Source organism: Adiantum capillus-veneris, chromosome 24 (genome assembly GCF_014529385.1).
Source record: "Adiantum capillus-veneris isolate H3 chromosome 24, ASM1452938v2, whole genome shotgun sequence".
In the NCBI taxonomy this organism is placed as follows: domain Eukaryota; kingdom Viridiplantae; phylum Streptophyta; class Polypodiopsida; order Polypodiales; family Pteridaceae; genus Adiantum; species Adiantum capillus-veneris.
In genome coordinates this window covers 103,646,487-103,665,463 of record NC_140954.1, presented here as the reverse complement: position 1 = coordinate 103,665,463, position 18,977 = coordinate 103,646,487, and the positions used below count along the sequence as shown (strand labels likewise).

Here is an 18,977-nt window from a genome sequence, read left to right as displayed (position 1 = left end):
GTGCTTAGCCTATTGCGTATTTTGGTGTGGATCAATGAGTAGGCACTCCAGTTGCGCTCACAAGCACCCGCAGAGCAATCCTTCAATTGGGAAATTATAATGATTTAGGGTTTAGTATTTACCTGCAAAAGTGGCAATGGTTTAGGTTTCGTATTTACCTGCGAAAGTAGGCATAATGCAAGATCCGTAAGCTTGGGAAGACCCTGTCTCCCATAGCTCTGCCACCAAGTCAAAGGAAACTTGGTGGCCTCCTGTCTCAGTGCCACAGGCCGCACAAAGGAAGGACCTAAGCTGTTGATGAAGCTCGTCATCTCAGCATCAATCTCCAGTTGTGTGTCCTCGTCATACCTCAACGAGATGTATGAATCACGTAGTGCAAGCAAATCTCTATCATGGAATAGTTCTGGCTTTTTGTAGAGAGGATGGAGACATGTAGCCATTCCATGTATAGGACGGCTCATGAACGTCCACCGACTCTCCACAATAGCCAGTATGTCATCTCGTCTGCACACATCCATCAAAAAAGAAGTATCTCAGTGTAGCAGGTCCGAGCTATCTAAAAAAAAACAATTGCCAACAATTGTCAATGATGCAATCAAGGAAACATACCGCTGCTGAGACAAAGAAGGACACTCTCTAATGTGGCTCTTCATCTGCAAGAATAGATGGTAAACCAGCCCTAGTGTGGACCCCTCCATATCCGTGACACGCAGCAACACGTGAACAGGCTGCAAAGCCATTGTGAGAGACTGCACCTCTGTCCAAAAGCTCTCATCAAGAACACGCCTCTGGATGTACTTAGTGTTCTCCTGCTGGGAATTGTGCATGTCTCTCCATTTGGGATCCACCACTGTTTGCATCAGGGAATCCCTTAGCTTGAAGAGCCTATGGAGCACCAAATACATATAGGAAAACCTGGTTTTTGAAGGCCGTACCATATCCAACTGGCTGTGGCTCCTAAAGATGGCAAGTGCTTGGTGCTTCTTGCGGAAGAAAGTGGTGATCTTTGTTGCATCAGACACAATAGGCAGCACCCAAGGGAGTTTCCCTATCCCCTCCATGAGTAAATCAAGGCAATGTGCAGCACAGGGGGTCCAAACTATGGATGGAAACTCTGCTGAAATCAAGTCACCCATTGCTTTGCAATTTGATGCATTATCAGTGACAACCTGTACCACATTCTCTGCGCCAACGTCTCTAATGGCTTGCCGAATGTGCGTGTAAATGAACTGACCTGTGATATGTTCCCCTGCCTTCCCTGCATCCACGGCTCGCAAAAAATATGTGCCAAGGCAAGATGACACAAGAATGTTGATGATGTGTCGTCGACGTATGTCACTCCAACCATCTGAAATGATTGTGCACCCAAATTGTTTCCATCCTGCCTTCACTGGAACCAAAGCCCTGTCAATCAAAGCCTTTTGCTCATCAAGCATTGTCGTGCGCATTTCTTGTACTCTAAGCCAGTCCATGTATCTGTGGGACCAACCTGAGCAATAGCCTTCACCATCCTTTTCCATTGGTCAGTCCTCAATACATTGAAGGAGATGTTGCACTCAATAAGAGTGCGAGCAATCTCCATCTCCGCCACCTTTTGTCGCTCCTTGATCCAAGATTGAGTATGCACACGCGAGGGCAAGGTGGTCTGCCTAGGCCCTGTGACATCCTCCGTATCATTAACATCCTCAGAAAACACATCCTCAACATCTTGCATGACACGAGCCCTCTTCGTGTTAGACTGAGCCTGTGCACTAGGTTCACTACTTCCCACCGTTTGATCTTGAGTGTCCGTCTCCCCAAGGTCTCCGAGAAGGGCATCATGAAGAGCATCTTGTGTAGATTGTTTTCCCCTACCTTTGTTTACTCCTGCCATTGCTGGAAATTTTTCTGCAATCAGTTGATCTTTTACAGTAGGCGGCACCTTCTTGCATGCTCCACAATTGGCTGTACATCCTATTGCCGTCAAGTGTCTGACGACACGAGTGACCGTACTGGTCTTCTGCATCCCACAATACTTGCATTGCCAACGTCGTGTACTTGATCCGGATTGCCCTGGAGTCTTCACAATCTCAATGACATTAGTGTGAATGTTCCAGAGGGGGTTGGCTTCGCGAGGCATGGTGTTTTCTTTGCAAGAAAGGCGCTCACAGACCTGCTCTGCACTTGCTCTGCAACTTTTACAGAAGCGCACACTATCTGTAAAGAGCTTTACTGAAAAAATAAAACGCTACCCTATCGCTGCAACGGACGCCACACGCGCTGGCCAAATTTTTTTTAAAAAAATATTGCACCGTACGGATGCAATCCGTACGGTACGGACGTACCGTACGGATGTCATCCGTACGTACGTACGATACTACCTTGGTCTTAGCAGACACTGACTGTTAGTACCTACGTACTAGGAACACACATCTAGCACATGTACCCATCGACAGTCACATCACACGACATCACATGACATTCAACATTCATTCGGATCTTAGACCATGATTTATCGGCAATGTAGCTAGCAATCGTATCTAGATCCAATCGGGACCTCATCGATGTCTGATTGACTAACCCCTATTGCAACCATGTCTATTCGAGATCAATCAGACCAAAATGCTGCAGTCATTTTGTCTATGAGTTCCTGCACTTAAAAGAAGTCAAGAACAAACCAGTATCATAATTAGGAATTCTATTTCATAAAGTCATACAGCAGAAAACTGTTAGCTTTCAGTATCCTTGAAGTTCGAAGAGACATCAGTGACTCTAGTATCTAAATCAAGACATCTGCTCACAAAGGAGTGGAGTGATTCCCCTCTTGTGCATCCCATTGCACCAGATATCCGGCCAAGCTGAATTTTGGGTTTCATTTCGAGTAGACTATGCTAAACCAAAAGCCTCGAGGTAAAGTTTCACAATTTGAGGAGTATCTGCTAGGTCCTCCTCCTCCATTCGCTTCGCATCCAATGCAGGATAGTTCTTAAACTTAACCAATAACCGCCTTCGGACTTCACCTTTATTCTTCGTATCCTTATGTGCCAAAATCTGTTCAGGAATGTCACGTGACACATCCCAACCCTATGTGTCCGTGGACAAGCTACACCACAGCAGGGTTCAGTCAGTTTAGATTAGCAGTGATCTGGCACCTTTGTGAGTCTATTCGTAGACCGTGCATGCCTAGTTACTTAGCATAGATGCATATCCTCCGGTTGCACACAACATGATCATCGGAATTCCCATCAGAATCCATTAGCATCAGTTAGGGGAATTTTCCAGTGCATTTAGCCTATTTTCCTATTTATTGGGATTTTCACTTATTATTTTTAAGTGCCTTTCCAAATAAAGTAGGTAGGACAATTTCGCTAAGTTAATATATAAGCAAACCAAAGTTCACACTTTCTGGCAGAAGAGGCAGCAGGAGCACCTTGCTCAACAGGCAACTTCTCAGCAAGACCAACCCTCGCGACTACTCTTGCGTTTTCTCCACAGAAGACCTAGCGTTTTTGCATCAGATCAGCCTTGGCGAATTGTGCATAGCAGATCAGCCCCGGCGTCATCACGACACAACAGATCAGCCTAGCGTTTTTGCATTTGCAGAACCCCGGCGACAGAAGGACCAATTTCAGCCCCTGGCGTTTTTGGATTTCAGCAGCAAATTAAGACCGGCAATATTCACCTAAAGTGTAGCAGATGCAGCCCGTAAAGACCATCAGTTTTCAGCCATAAAAACGCAGCCAAAACAGTCATTTTCAGCCACCGAAACAGTCCCGAAATTCAGCGAATAGAAGAACTCAGATTTCAGCCATCAAGTCGCCGTCGTCATCACCGTCGTCGTCATCGGCATAGTCCCATTGCATCAGTCCATTGCATTCGCATTGTACACCTTTGTGCAATCAAGTTAGACCACTCTCGTCGACGAGAGTGGGGCCTTCGGAGGAGGGTTTTACAACCTCTCGGGTGTCGTATCTCTTCTCTCTCGTTCTCTCAGTCTCATTCACTTGCACGCACAATATCCACTCACTTTGTTCGTGACCACAGCACTCTACAAGACGGAAGGCTCTCTCCTTCCCTAAGAACTAAAAGGAAACTTGAGCAATAAAGATCACTAATTTTGAGAAAAACAACATTCATTCCGCTACACCTAACATTGGTATCAGAGCTTTGGAAGTGTTTTGCATTACTCAAGGAAAGAACCACAAGAATTTTTTTGCTTGTTGCGATCGCACGGACCCAAGTTTACTTGGGCGTGGCGATTCCTGATGGTGTTTTGTTGAAGAGTGACAGGAATCCCAAGAAAGAAGGGCTTGTCCAGCCTCCCCTTGTGTCTCTTTTCACTCATTGAGAGCAGATCGTGCACTTAGCGGCTGGCCAATCGACGTGAGGTGGGAAAAAGCAACCTTGGTGTGAGCGCAAGGCTGCCAAGGGGTGCGCTCGCAAAAAAGGGTAGAACTCGGGTGAAGAGAAGATCCTTCTCCAACGCGATTTGCAAGCAAAAGAAAACCTCAAGAACCCAAGACCCTCAAGACTCAAGAACCTCAAGAACCCTAGATTCTCACGAATCAAGGACCTCAAGAACCTCAAGACCCTCAAGAACCAAGTTCCTCGTGAGCTTAAGACCCCAAGATCATAGTGCATGGTCGTCACCCGAAGCGGCATGGATACTTTGCCTTCAGGTGATGAGCATGAGAGAGGCGACGAAGGATTCTCCCCACCAGGAGGTTTTTCCAACCCTCGCCCTTCACCATCTATGCGAGACCTTATGGAGGCAATGATGAAGCAAATGATGGCCATGATGGATCGACAGGACGACAAGCGCCTTGCTTAGGAGCGTGAGCGCATTGCTCTTGCCGCAAAACAAGAAGAAAATCGACTTGCTTTCGAACGCGAGCGCGATGAACGTGAGGCTCAAAGGGAGATTCGTCATGAAGAGTTTATTTCCCACATCCTAGCCTCGAAGACCGAACCACCCAAAGATCGTGGAAGTTCGTCAAGTGGCGTAAGCCACGACGCGGATTCCAACCATCCAGTTACAGAAAAGTTGACTTTCAGTAAGTATGGCGGTAAGATGGATGCTACAGTGATTCATTCTTGGTTGTATCAATTTAATTCTTATTTTGCGACAACTAAGAAGACAGGGAATAGCAAAGTATTGACGGCAGCTATGTACCTTGCCGGTGATGCCATTAATTGGTACCACGCATCGCAAGAGGTATAGCTAGCCGTGCACCTAGAGGCAGCCGACGATTTCACGCCCCTCTCTGTTAGTTGGGCTGATTTCCAAGACAAGCTCAAGGCACGGTTTATGCCACCTTAGTATCTCGCACGGTTGAAAGACGATTGGCGCGCTCTCAAGCAAAATGGTTTGCCGGTCATGTCTTTTTCTAATCGTGTTTTGCAGCTAGGTACCCAATTACGCATGTCGGATGATGAACGCAAAGAGGCTTTTCTCTTTGGATTGGACGAGTATATCAAGTACGATGTCGAGGTATTCGATCCAATCGATCTCAACAAGGCGGTAGCGATTGCTCTCGCACAGGAGATGAAGCACAACAAGGGAAAGCCTAAGGAGAACAAGACTTCCACAAGTACCTCGCAGACTCCTAAGAACGGTAAGAATGGTAAGAATGATCACTCTTCTAACCACTCTACCAACAGTCTCTCATCCAAGAATTCTTCCAATGAATCTAAGGGTAAGGCTAACACAACTGCTAAATCTAAGCTTACTCCAGATGAAAAGGTAGCACAAGGAATTGTAGGAGGATACATCACTTCGGAAGAACAAAGCACGTATTCTAAAGAAGGTCGTTGTTTTCATTGTCACATTAAGGGTCACATAAAAAGAACATGTCCTAAGCTTGAATCGAATGACTCTAAAGAACCCACAGCACCCACTACATCTGTCAATGCAATGAAGGATAACACGATGGTGCCCAAAGTTTCTCAGGACCCTCCCATTGATGATTCTCTCATTAAATGTTATGGTCGTACGTCGGGGCACCGTTTTGTCATATTGTTTGACCTAGGTAGTATGCATGTATGTGATCAGCCCCTCTCTTGTTGAGAGAGCCCGCCTTGAAGTTAGTCCGAGATCTCCTATCGAGGTCTTTGGCTTTTGCCCTGGTATGGACGCTCTCATCACGAAGAAGTGCCTTGATGTGTTGTTTGCAATTCAACAGACTGCCTTCACTAGAAGATTTGTTGTTTCTCCTCTCTCAGGATGTGATATGATTTTAGGCATGAAATGGTTTCGTGAAATCAACTCTCTCGTTGATTGGGAGGCTAGCACTTTAACTCTCAATGCCAAAAGTGATTCTCCTACTGTCTTTCATGGAGTGGATACTTCTCCTTCTCCATCTCTCATTGCTAATATGCAGGACAAGATTGAAAGAATTCGAGATAAGGAGACTCTCTCAGTCTCTTTTTCTCCATAGCATGACACACAGGATTTGCATGATTATGAGAAGCATGATGATTTGAATGATGATTTGGATGAAAAAGACAAGCATGATGAATTGCATGAAGATGATGTGATTGTTCACAAGGATGATGTGTTAGTGGATGCTTTTTCTAGCGAAGCTAACCTCGTTGTAGATTCGATCAATCACGAAGGATCGATCTTGGCTCTCGAGCCTCGGTCCCAAGAACCCCTTCAGGAAGAACCGATCTTGGCTCTCGAGCCTTGGTCCAAAGAACCATCACAGGAAGTATTATGTGTTCGCATGATTGGTACGCACGCATTGTTCGAGTGTTTCATTCGTGAAGGTTTCCTGTATTTTAGTCAGCATCGTTATGTGATCCCTTTTCCTAGGCATGACATATTGTATGTTGAGCAAGTTTCTCTCATGGATGAGCACGAATGTATGCGGATTGTTCATGAAAAGTTGAAAAGTTTGTATGTCAGGAAGTCACATTCCATGTCTCTTCCTTGGCATGACACAGTTTCCGAAAGAGCACATGATAGTGTGAGCACCAAGCATGGGCATTTCCATTGTGAATTGCCACAGTTGATTGATTTCGATCGAACAGAAAAGATTCGACCTCATTGTTTGCATGTGTTTGATGAACGGTTTGTCACTCCGTTTCTATTTTCATCTACATTGCATACACAGTCTTTAGAGAAGACAAGAATTTTTTCCTTCACTTTACATGGAATAGGTATGTTCATGGTTTTGTGTTGGAGATGGTTTCAGGAATTTTCAGCCTTGAAGATTCTTGAAGACGAAAGAAGCAGGACTCTAGACAAAGTTGACGCAAGAAAGGAGATTCAGAAGACTTTGTGTCGCTTTCGGCGCGGCCCATAGAAGCAACCGTTGCAGACCTTTATGAAGTTCAAGTACCGCACGACCCACACATCAGAGTGGGCCGGCGAAGAGTCCCTTCCAGGATTCCGGATGCTGTTGGCGATCTCCCTCGACGCCATACAGTTCGGTACCAGTACCTCACTTTGAAAAGGAGGGGATGTCACGTGACACATTCCAACCCTATGTGTCCGTGGACAAGCTACACCACAACAGGGTTCAGTCAGTTTAGATTAGCAGTGATCTGGCACTTTTGTGAGTCTATTCGTAGACCGTGCATGCCCAGTTACTTAGCATAGATGCATATCCTCCGGTTGAACACAACATGATCATCGGAATTCCCATCAGAATCCATTAGCATCAGTTAGGGGAATTTTCCAGTGCATTTAGCCTATTTTCCTATTTATTGGGATTTTCACTTATTATTTTTAAGTGACTTTCCAACAAAAGTAGGTATAGCAATTTTGCTAAGTTAATATATAAGCAAACCAAAGTTCACACTTTCTGGCAGAAGAGGCAGCAGGAGCACCTTGCTCAACAGGCAACTTCTCAGCAAGACCAACCCTCGCGACTACTCTGGCGTTTTCTCCATAGAAGACCTAGCGTTTTTGCATCAGATCAGCCTTGGCGATTTGTGCACAGCAGATCAGCCCCGGCGTCATCACGACACAACAGATCAGCCTAGCGTTTTTGCATCTGTAGAACCCGGGCGACAGAAGGACCAATTTCAGCCCCTGGCGTTTTTGGATTTCAGCAGCAAATTAAGACCGGCAATATTCACCTAAAGTGTAGCAGGTTCAGCCCGTAAAGACCATCAGTTTTCAGCCCTAAGAAACCTCATTTTTCCGCCATAAAAACGTAGCCAAAACAGTCATTTTCAGCCACCGAAACAGTCCCGAAATTCAGCGAATAGAAGAACTCAGATTTCAGCCATCAAGTCGTCGTCGTCATCACCGTCGTCGTCATCGGCATAGTCCCATTGCATCAGTCCATTGCATTGGCATTGTACACCTTTGTGCAATCAAGTTAGACCACTCTCGTCGACGAGAGTGGGGCCTTCGGGGGAGGGTTTTACAACCTCTCGGGTGTCGTATCTCTTCTCTCTCGTTCTCTCAGTCTCATTCACTTGCACACACAATATCCACTCACTTTGTTCGTGACCACAGCACTCTACAAGACGGAAGGCTCTCTCCTTCCCTAAGAACTAAAAGGAAACTTGAGCAATAAAGATCACTAATCTTGAGAAAAACAACATTCATTCCGCTGCACCTAACAAGGAACAAGGATCTCTTCCACTTTGGGTTGCTCATCAGGCTCCCCATCATCAGACACATCACCTTTAAAATGTTTCAAGAGACTCACATGAAATGCATTGTGAATCCTCCAAGTATCAAGCAGTTTCAGTCGGAAGGAGACATCATTTATCTTTTTCAGATAGCTGGAAAGGTCCGTAGTATCGCATACTAAGCTTTGGAAAAAGCCTCTCCTTTCCCTTTTCCTTTCTCTGGCGTGCCTTTTCAAAACGTAAGAGCACCCAATCATCCTCCTTTAATTTCAAGTCGCGATGATGGCGATCCGCTGCCTTTTTCTGTCGTTCTTGAGATTTCTGCAAAGTCTCGCAAACCTTGGCAAAAGCCGTATCTAAGTCTCGCGTATATTCATCCGCTTCAAAAATCTTATCTTTCGTGCTTAGGAAGGGTGGAACCTTCGCAGCACCTTCAACAATCTCAAATGGCCCTTTCCCGTCGAAGAGTGTATCGTGTTATTGTAGACAAATTCCACCAAAGGTAGGTACTTTTCTCATTTAGTCTTCTGAAATGAGATATAAGACTTCAATAAATCTAGAACCAGTGAATTGGCAATCTCAGATTGCCCGTCAGTCTGCGGGTGGAACGATGACGAGAACTGCAAGCACGTGCCAATGTTCTCCGAAATTGCTTTCCAAAACAAACTCGTAAGTCTAGGGTCCTTGTGGGAGACAATCGTCTGAGGCATGCCATGTAATTGGAAGATCTGGGCCACAAACAGTCTCGCTAAGTGATCCGGCTTGACTGTTTTCTTCACTGGAATGAAATGAGCCTGTTTGCTAAATCTGTCAATAACAGTCCAGATACCATCGTGACCACTCTGTGTTCTCGGGAGATCAAAAATGAAATGCATTGCAATACTTTCCCAGGGGCGGGTGGGTATGGGTGAAGGCTATAACAATCCCTGTGCTTTATGCTTGTCAAACTTGACCTTCTGGCATACTAAGCAACTGCGCACAAACTCTTCCACATCCTTCTTGAGTCTTGGCCAAAAGAAGTATCTCTCTACCCCTTTCATGGTGGTAGCAATGCCGCGGTGACTCATAAAAGGTAGACAGTGGCATTCAGTCATAACCTTTTCCCTCAACGGCTGTGTAACGCAGAACATGGTTTTTTTCATCAAGTAGCCATCGTGAATGGAATATCCTGCTACTGTCTCCCCATCTCGTATCCGTGTGAAAAGGTTTACAAAATCTGTATCCGTGGCATACTGGTCGACCATATCCTCGAAGCTCCTATGATGTATCGCGGAAATAGCCAGAACTAACGGCTTCCGAGACAAAGCATCTACCACCACATTCTTCTGTCCCTGCACATGGACAATCTGGAAGTGAAACTGTGACAAGATGTTCGCCCACCGCATCTGCTTTTCTGAAAGCTGCTTCTGTGACAAGAAGTAGCGCAAACTCTGATGGTCTGTAAAGACAGTAAAAGCCGCTCTAAGTAGGTAAAGCCGCCACTGAGTAAGAGCATGGATAACCGCCAAAAGCTCTTTCTCATAAATTTGTGCTGTCATCTCCGGCCTTGAGAACAATCGGCTCTCGTAAGCAATGACATGGCCTTCTTGCATTAAGACCGCACCCAGACTACGACCACAAGCATCACAATATACTTCAAATGACTCTTGCAAGCCCGACAAAGTCAAAATTAGTCCCGTAGTCAATTTCTCTTTCTATGTCTGAAAGGCAGTCACCTCTGTGGGTCCCCACGAGAAAGGGACTCCTTTCTGTGTCAAGATATGCAAAGGGGAAGCAACCTCTGCAAACTTTCGAATGAACCGCCTGTACTATGAACACAGTCACAAGAAGCTTCTAACTTCATGGACATTCTTCAAATCGGGCTAATTACGGATAGTCTCTATCTTGGCCGGATCCATTTGCACTCCTGCTGCTGCTGAGACAATGTGTCCCAAAAAGTGTATCTCTGGTAGGAAAAATTAACTTCTCTTTGCATTAATCACTAACTTGTGATCTCGTAATGCTTGAAACACCTGAAGCAGATGATCTCTGTGTTCTGCCTCATTCTTGGAGAAAACAATGATATCGTCAAAGAAAGTGCCAACAAATAGCCTGTACTCTTGAAAAATCCTGTCCATCAGCCGGTTAAATGTCGCAGGAGCATTGGTTAAGCCAAAAGGCATCACCAAAAACTTAAATAATCTGAAAGTCGTCCGAAAAGCTATCTTCTAGACGTCTCCCGACGCGATTCTGATCCGATGATATCCACTCTTCAAATCAATCCTGCTAAAGCACGAGGATTCCTGTAATTTGTGGAGTATATCATCGATCCTAGGAATCGGAAATCTGTTCTTGATGGTGATTTTGTTGAGAGCTCTATAATTGATGCACATTCTTCAAGATCCGTCTTTCTTCAAAACCAACAACATTGGAGAGCAATACGGTAAAGTACTAGGGTGGACAAGACCCTTTTCCAAGAGGTCTTTCACTTGGGTTCATAATCTCTTCATTCTGTGCTCTGCTCACATGGTAAGGTGGTCGGTTTGGTGGTGTGCTTCCAGGTATCAGATCAATGGTATGATCTTCAGGACGAGCGGGTGGTAACTCGCCTGGTAGGCCCTCTGAGAAGCAATCGGCGGGAGAGTGGAGGAAATCTTGGCGTTCTTTATCAAGTTTAGACATATTTGTCCTATCCTTATCATTCAGTTCTTTCATGAAGATCGAGTAAACAAACAGACTGGATTTCATTAATTTAGAAATGGCCGAAGCTGATACAATAGGGACAGATTCGTTCTTCAGTTTAATATCAAGTACAATGGTTCTACCCTTCTCTGTAGTAAATGTCGATTTCCTCGCCCGATAGTCGACCACGGCGTTGTTCTTGTGGTACCAGGGAATCCCTAAGAGAAAATCACAACCTTCCAAAGGCATTATGAAAAAGTCCTCATGCCCCAAATACCCCTGACAATGCAACCGAGGTTTGCCAATGACAAGTGTAATGGCTACGTCCCTGCCGGGTGCCGCTAGAACAGCCTCCGCAAGAGGTCCCATCCAGTCGGGAGTGATCTCGAGCCGCGCCGCCAATTCCGGTGAAATGAAGTTGGCCTTGGCTCCTCCATCAAAGAAGATCAGGGCCTCTTGATCTTTCACTTTGCCCCAAGCTCGGCAAAGTTCTGTAGTCTCGTCCATGGTGTTGGGATCGGTACCCACACAATCTGGAACCAGTCCTGTTTTCATCTTGCCTTTTCTTCCACGTTCCTCAGCTGCTCTCGAACTCTCAGGCATGTCGTCGTCCTTGTCATTCTGTCCTTTCTGTGCCTTTTAGGGCACTTCGCGGAGATATGTCTATGTTCTCGCATCCAAAGCACTTCCCCTCCCTGATGAAGCGAGCTCACTCCTGAGGAGTAAGCTTGGGTCGTGCATCCTTCTTTTCTGGGTTGCTCTTTCTCTTTCTACTTTCATTCACTGAAGTCTGTTCGGCTCGTTGTGTCATGACCTCATTGGTGAGGTAGGTCAGACTGCTAGAGTGAATGGCAAAACCCCGCTTCGCATGACTCATCAACTCCTGAATAGAAGCTGAGTTCTGTTCCAAGGAGTGATCTCGGATCTTTGTAGGTAGACCCAAGGTGAACCGCTGAATCTGTTCTCTGAACAAGATCTTCTTGAATGAAGAGGCGGGTACAAAAAAGCTCCGGAATCTCTCGCAATAAGCATCCACTGTATCTCTCTTGGTCATCTGAAGATGGTTCCAAGCAGCTCGTATATCGCGTTCATACTCTTGAGTCAACCAAGAAGAAATAAAAAGCTTCTTAAATTTTAGCCATTTAACTGGCGTAGTCTTGTTTAAAAGAAGCGTGGACCACCAAGTTCGAGCATTCCCCTTAAAATAAGAGGCAGCTTTCCGAATCTTGGAGTGCTTTGAATAGCGTCCTCCCGCGAAAGCGATGTCAAACTGCTGTATAAAAGACAAAAGCCTTCAAAGCATCTTTATATCCCAAATTTGATCGACTGTCCACCTTCCTTAAACTCTCGGACTTTCTTGCTTTTATCTTCCAAAAAGTCATACTGGTTGGCTTTATAAAAATTCTTCTTGTTCGCATAAAAGTTGCCGTCATCCGAGTCCTCTGTACAACTGCCACTCATTGGGCGAGATTTAGACTTCTTTGCCTCTTTCTTGCCCTTTCCGAAGCGTTGTTTCTTGCTTCGCTTTTTGTCTTTTCCGTCTTCTTCGCTCGAATCTGAAGAGCTAGAAGAACTGTCAGAAGAAGAAGAAGAAGAAGAAGAACTCGGTACTCCTTCAAATCGAACACGCTTCTTCTGTTTCTTTGCCTTATCAAATGTCTACTGAAGACCCAAATAACCCGGGAAGTCAGTGCCTTTCTTGTGTTTTTTGCGGTGCTTTTTTAGCTTTGTTCTGCGCGTCAAAAAGCTGAATAATCCGTGCATCAACCACCTCTTCTAAATCCTTCTCTGAATATGTCTTGTGAGCATAAGGTTTCTTGAGAGCGGGTTTCGGGGGTGGTGTTGTGGTTTTGTGCCACTGCTCGTGCACTTCCTGAAAAGAAGTCTCGCTCATATATTTTGCCAATTTTGGGTCCTTCGCAAAACTGAGCATCATCTTTGTTGGATCGCCGATCAATTGACGACGCTTCATCTCTCGTTGCTCCACCTAAGTAGGCCGAGGCGGGCCATACTCTCTGCCAGAATCTTTGTTGTGACCCCTGCCCGCATCTCCGGATGCAGAGGGAGTCAAATGATCCTTGCGTGAAGCCATAGGTGCCGCAGAAAAAATTTGGGGATTGGATTTCCCGTAGAAGAGATATTAGCTGTGCTCTGATACCACTGTAACAAACCTGGACACTCCAAGTCAAGAATCCATCACGACAACACCAGATAACCACTTCAAAACAGTTCACAGGTCACAATAGATTTGCACTGGCCCGGCGGAGTTTTGTGCCTAGAGAGACTGGCCCCAAAGACTGGCGCCCCTTTCTGTATTTCTTTATGTATTAACCAGTGTTCAAAGTACAAGAGTGGTTCGGGTCTCACTCTCAGACTCTGCGTCCAGATGCCCTGCAGAGTGGGAGCCCAATCCACTTATTAATTTGTTTACAAGGGATGCCAAAAGCAGAGCCCCAAAAGCTTCAAATCAAAAGCCTAGCAATAAAAGCAAAGGCTCTTTCCTCTCTCAAGCTCTCTCGAGTTTTAAAATAAAGCAAAAGTATTCTCTTTCTCTCTCTCTTTCTCATACTTGCATAGAGAAAAGCAAACTGCCAGCAAAAGCTGGAAAGCTTGCCGCAATTCAGGGGATTGCCGTACGGTGCCACGTCAGCATGTTTGCGCATTTTCCGGGATTCAGCCCTTGCTGCCTTTTAGGGTTAGGGTTAGGGTTAGGTCAGGGCAGATTTTTTAGGTTTAGGGTTTTTGGCAGGTTTTAGGGTTAGGGTTTTCAGCAGCAGTTAGGGTTTCAGTTTTTGGGCAGCCACGTCATCACTTTGTGACAGTTGAAGCATCAAAGGAGCCACATATGACTTTGTGTCGCTTTCGGCGCGACCGAAAGAAGCAAGCGTTGTAGACCTTTATGAAGTTCAAGTATCGCATGACCCACGCATCAGAGTGGGCCGGCAAAGAGTCCTTCCTAGGATTCCAGACGCTGTTGGCGATCTCCCTCGATGCTATACAGTTTGGTATTAGTACCTCACTTTGAAAAGGAGGGGATGTCACGTGCACATCTAACCCTATGTGTACGTGGACAAGCTACTTTATTACTAGGATTCAATTCAGTTCAGTCAGCCTAGCTTAGGAAGTGTTCTGGCACTTTTGTGAGTCTGTTCGCAGACCGTGCATGTTTAGACACTTAGAGTAGATGCATATCCTCTGGTTGCGCACAGCATGATCATCAACATTACCATCAAAATCCATCATGAGAATTTTTACAGTGCACATACCTATTTTCCCTGTTTTAGCCATTTTTCACTTATTATTAATAAGTGACTTTGTTGGGAAACTGGGTAGGGCAATTTGACCAAGCATGTATATAAGAAAACCTAGCGCTAGCACTTTCTGGCAGAAGAGGCAAAAGGGACCAAGTGTCCAACAGAGCACCTTCTCAGCAAGACTCCCCCGGCAGCAAATTTAGCGTTTTCAGCCAACAAGGACCAGCATTTTTCAGCATTGCAGATCAGCCCCAACTTTTTGTCTTTGCAGATCAGCCTGGCCACAATAGGACCCAGCAGATACCATAGCGTTTTTGCAACAGAACAGATTCAGCCCTAGCGTTTTTGGACCAGAATTTCAGCCTATCGGTTTTGCAAATTTTCGGCGTCATAACCTTCTTTGCATAGCGTTTTCGGTTTTCAGCGTATAGACATAGCAGAATAGCCCCCGAATCTCGCAGATCTCACCTTCCCGCAGTAGATCCTCGTCGCACAGTCAGATCAGCCAGCGTTTGCAGATTCAGCCCGGAAAACGCAGATTGGAGGAGGATTTGACAACATTCTGGTGTCGTATTCTTCTCTCTCTATCTCTTAGTCTCAGCATCTTCATTCACAATGTTTACCACTTTGTTTGTGATTATTTGCACTCTCTCACTAAAGGAATGGAAGGCTCTCCTTCTGTAAGTAAAAGGAAAACTTGAGCACAGTTTGGAGCACTCATCTTGAGCACAATTCGGAGCACTCAACTTGGTCACAGTTCGGAGCCCCAAAAGCTGTAAATCAAAAGTAATAATCTCTCAAAAGCAACTATCTCAAAATTTGCCAGTAAAATCAGCTAGCGTGATTTGCAAAAATCCGTACAGCAGCTGTCAACGCAAAATGCGGAAATCCGTATTGTCTCCCACGTCAGCATGCCAAAGCAAATTTTGGATAGTTTGCCACGTCATCAGTCTGCTAGCCTGTCAGTGTGTGTATGTGTCTGAGCATAACTGCCACGTTATCAATTTGTGACATGGATTCTGATTTGGTTGACACCGAAGGATTGGAGACAGGAGATACAGGCAAGACTGCGCAGACAGATTGGTCTGGCCTTTCCTGTCACAAGACGGGCACCACGTGCCAACGGAAAAGAATAGATTGAACAGACTTTAGCAGTTCAATAACAACTGAAACTGAAAGAGAGAGAGCACACGCGACACGGGGTGGTGGAATTCCACCTCAGAGAGTATTGGCCTTAAACCTTGGCGCCCCTTTCAGTATTTCTTTATATTACTTGAACTCAATACAATGCCGATACTCGCCCTGTGCACTTTCCAACCGAAGCGTGCCAGAGACTGAGCCCTATGCACTTATATAAAGGCCCTTGTCCTTGAAAAGCAGTTACATGAAAAGAAGTCAAACTCAAAAGCACTTGGTCCCAAAAGCTGGCAGTTGAAAACTGCCCAACGTAAATCACGGAAATCGGTACAGGTTGCCACGTTAGCAGGTAAGCGGAAAATCCGGAAATCCGTACAGACTGCCATGTCAGCAGTCAGCTTAAAATTCGGAAATCTGTTCTACTGCCACGTCATCAGCTTCTACGCTGTCTTTTGTGTGTGTGGGAGGGTCCAACTTTATTTTAATTCCTTTATGTCACTTGGGCTCCATTAGACGGGGTCCCATAAGTTGGTAGGACTTCTTCTTCTGCTGTTGCTTGTTCTTCTTAGGGTTTAGGTCCCTCGATCATGATCTGAAGGTTGGCTCTGTTCTTTAGTGACTTGACACGTCAGCAATTTGTGACATCCTCCCTTCTTGAAAGAAAGTAATCGTCCGCGATTACAGCATATCTGCAAAACAACTCAAGTTAGTTGACCCTGCTCACTGCCCCTTCACTGTGCGCTGCCTGGTTTTCTGCCTTTGCCTGTGCGCAACTGCCCCTCTGTATCAGTTGCCTTGTGTGCTGCCCCTCTGTATCACACACACACACACACACAGAGAGAGAGAGAGAAATGAAATGAAATGTTATATTAACGTCTTCAAAAGGCCAAAATGACCTATGAGACCAATCAGTTACAAAATAGTGAATCTAATACCATGTCTGGGTACAAAAGAACTAGAAAAGAACTAGAAGTGGAACAAAATACTACTACTACTACTACAATCTAAAACTACGTGGGTGTAGCAGCTGATACAATAGGTACCCGGTAAACTGGATGTAACAGTGTGTGAAACAAAGATGGAAGAAATGGTGAGGATCCATCCTCATCTGCACTCTGGATGTCGAGAGAGTATGGCTCGAATCTTCTGTTGTAGTCTCTGTCGATGCTGTGTAGCTCCTCTCCTCAGTCGCGGTCGTCTGTATCTCTGTAGCTCCAATGCTCGGTCGATGAGAGTGCCAGTAGTGGTCGAATGAGTGTGGGACGAGCTCTGCAGTGGTGGCTGAGAGAGAGAGAGAGAGAGAGAGAGAGAGAGAGAGAGAGAGAGAGATTGATTTATTTTATGCAGGTTTTTAGAGTGGTCTTCTTGGATTTGCCTGGCCTTCTTTTTTTTTCAACATATACGCTTCTAGTGTTGTTCTGGGCAGAAATTTATCACCAGGTACAAAACCTGGAATTTATGTTTGCTATATTTTGGTAACCTATGACTGAGAAGGTGAAGACTGGATTAATGGATCCGAGATCTTTTTCGACTCTATTAGGCACGAAGCTTACCAACTGAAGGACTCAGATCAATATTTCTTATTTTGAATGGAATCGTGTACTTCATACAGGTGATAGACCTTCAGTTCATGAAAGAATTGCATTTTTCAAAAAGATAAACGAGATGCTGAAGATGATGGTTTAAAATGCTCTATTCTTGTTTTGCAAGGTTTGCATCTGGTTAGCTGAATGGATAACCATGAGCGAGGCAACCATCATTATAACAAGGTTATTCCTTGCAGGCAAGAATTATTTTGTCTATTTAACTTCTGTTCTTGTTCACAGCTATTCTTAGTGTCAGCCGTGGAAGTGTACTTTAGCAAGAAACATTATTCAAGTCGATCTGCTTGTCCCTGCAGTTCTATCTATTACTGCAGCCTTGGGTTTCCTGACATATGGAGGAAGGTAAGTTAGGTAAAATTGTTATTTTTAGTATACATGATTTGTACAATTTACTGACACTTATGGTAGCTGCAATGAAGGTTATTTCTTGTACTTAGAAGGTTTCCAATAGAATCCAAAGGTCGTCAGAAGAAACTCCGAGAGGTATTTATGCATTGGTTGCTTATTATGCTTTGTCATCCAATTGTGAATCACACAGTCTAGACATGTAAGAACCCTCCCAGTTATACAGTGCACTTAAGGGAATTTCCATGATCATTCATGTATGGGTCTTTGTGGTAGGCTGCAAGGAAATCTGTGCTGCTGCTCATGTGCGTGAAGCAGTGAGACTCTGAGCATACTGGTACCTTTAGAGTAGTATGCTCAGAGTCTCACTCAGAGTGGTTAATTCACTGTGTGCGCGCTAGCAGTAGTGCCACTAAGATGATAACAACAGAACTGGAAACAATGGAACAAATAGAGAGAAATAGAGAGCAATAGAGAAGGTACAAGACAAGTGGACTGTCCAACCCAACCTCATGACGCTGCAAGACCCAAGTACAAGGACACTGGTTGGCAGCATGCTCAGCTCCAGATTAAGTGCTGTGTACGTACTCAGGTACAATGGGGGTGCCATGGCTAGACAGTGCAGGGATATGTGCTAGGTGTAGACTGTGTAGACACTTTGCTAAGGTGAGACTAACATAAGACTCTCCTAAGACTGAGTGATAGATGATACCTATACAATGACCGAAATATTTCCCTGGATAAGGTGAACCACATAGACTAAGTGAAAGGCGGTACACTAGGTAGGCACGAGGCCACACTGAAGCCTGGCCCCTACTCATCCATCTCTGGCCGAAGCCTCGTCCAGTTCTGTAGTCCCAGCATGGTGGCCCATTAGAGCAGTTGGCCACCCTGGTCCACCCATGCAGTGGGATGTATCTCTGAGCTGTTACGGTGGGCCAAGCGCTGTAGCTGGGCTACAATGAGGTAAAACCAGGTGGAATTTTGATATGCAAACTGTCATAACGGTCTGAAACAATGATGTTATGACTCGTAATGTTTTCCCTTCCTGGAGCATTTATATATCTTCATAGCATGAAATGGGTGTGGAAAACTGCATAACGATGGTGTACATTACTGCTAGAACAACATTACAAGCTGGTGAAGGGTCTGAATGTTAAGCTAGTTTTGGACAACCTCGGGTGGAGCCCACTTTTTAGATGCATATGTACGTATATATATATGCGTGTATAGGTTAAGGTGTGTAAATCAGAGAGGGGAAAATAGGAGTAATCTTGATGGTATCATGTTTTATCTGTTGGCACGTGAAGCATTGAGAAATATATTTTTTGGTGTTAGCCTGACACATACCTTGTACCATCTGTCAACATACATGGATCTTAAAAGTTCCTGTTGTCTTCAAGGCAAA

At 45.1% G+C, this 18,977-nt stretch overlaps 1 protein-coding gene and 1 pseudogene across 2 annotated transcripts in view; one reads left to right on the top strand and one right to left on the bottom strand.

Annotated features, from left to right (window-relative positions):
- The window catches only part of LOC147426880 (tobamovirus multiplication protein 1-like), a 51,497-nt gene that overhangs the window by 29,445 nt on the left and 3,075 nt on the right, over window positions 1–18,977 (top strand). For both annotated transcript variants that reach the window (XM_086498912.1, XM_086498913.1), the window contains exons 4-8: window positions 16,968–17,060; window positions 17,161–17,232; window positions 17,331–17,403; window positions 17,521–17,566; window positions 17,644–17,707. In XM_086498912.1, the coding sequence (XP_086355038.1) occupies window positions 16,968–17,060; window positions 17,161–17,232; window positions 17,331–17,403; window positions 17,521–17,566; window positions 17,644–17,707 (348 nt within the window). The remainder of the gene's footprint in view (window positions 1–16,967; window positions 17,061–17,160; window positions 17,233–17,330; window positions 17,404–17,520; window positions 17,567–17,643; window positions 17,708–18,977) is intronic.
- On the bottom strand, window positions 105–2,119 carry LOC147426881 (uncharacterized; annotated as a pseudogene).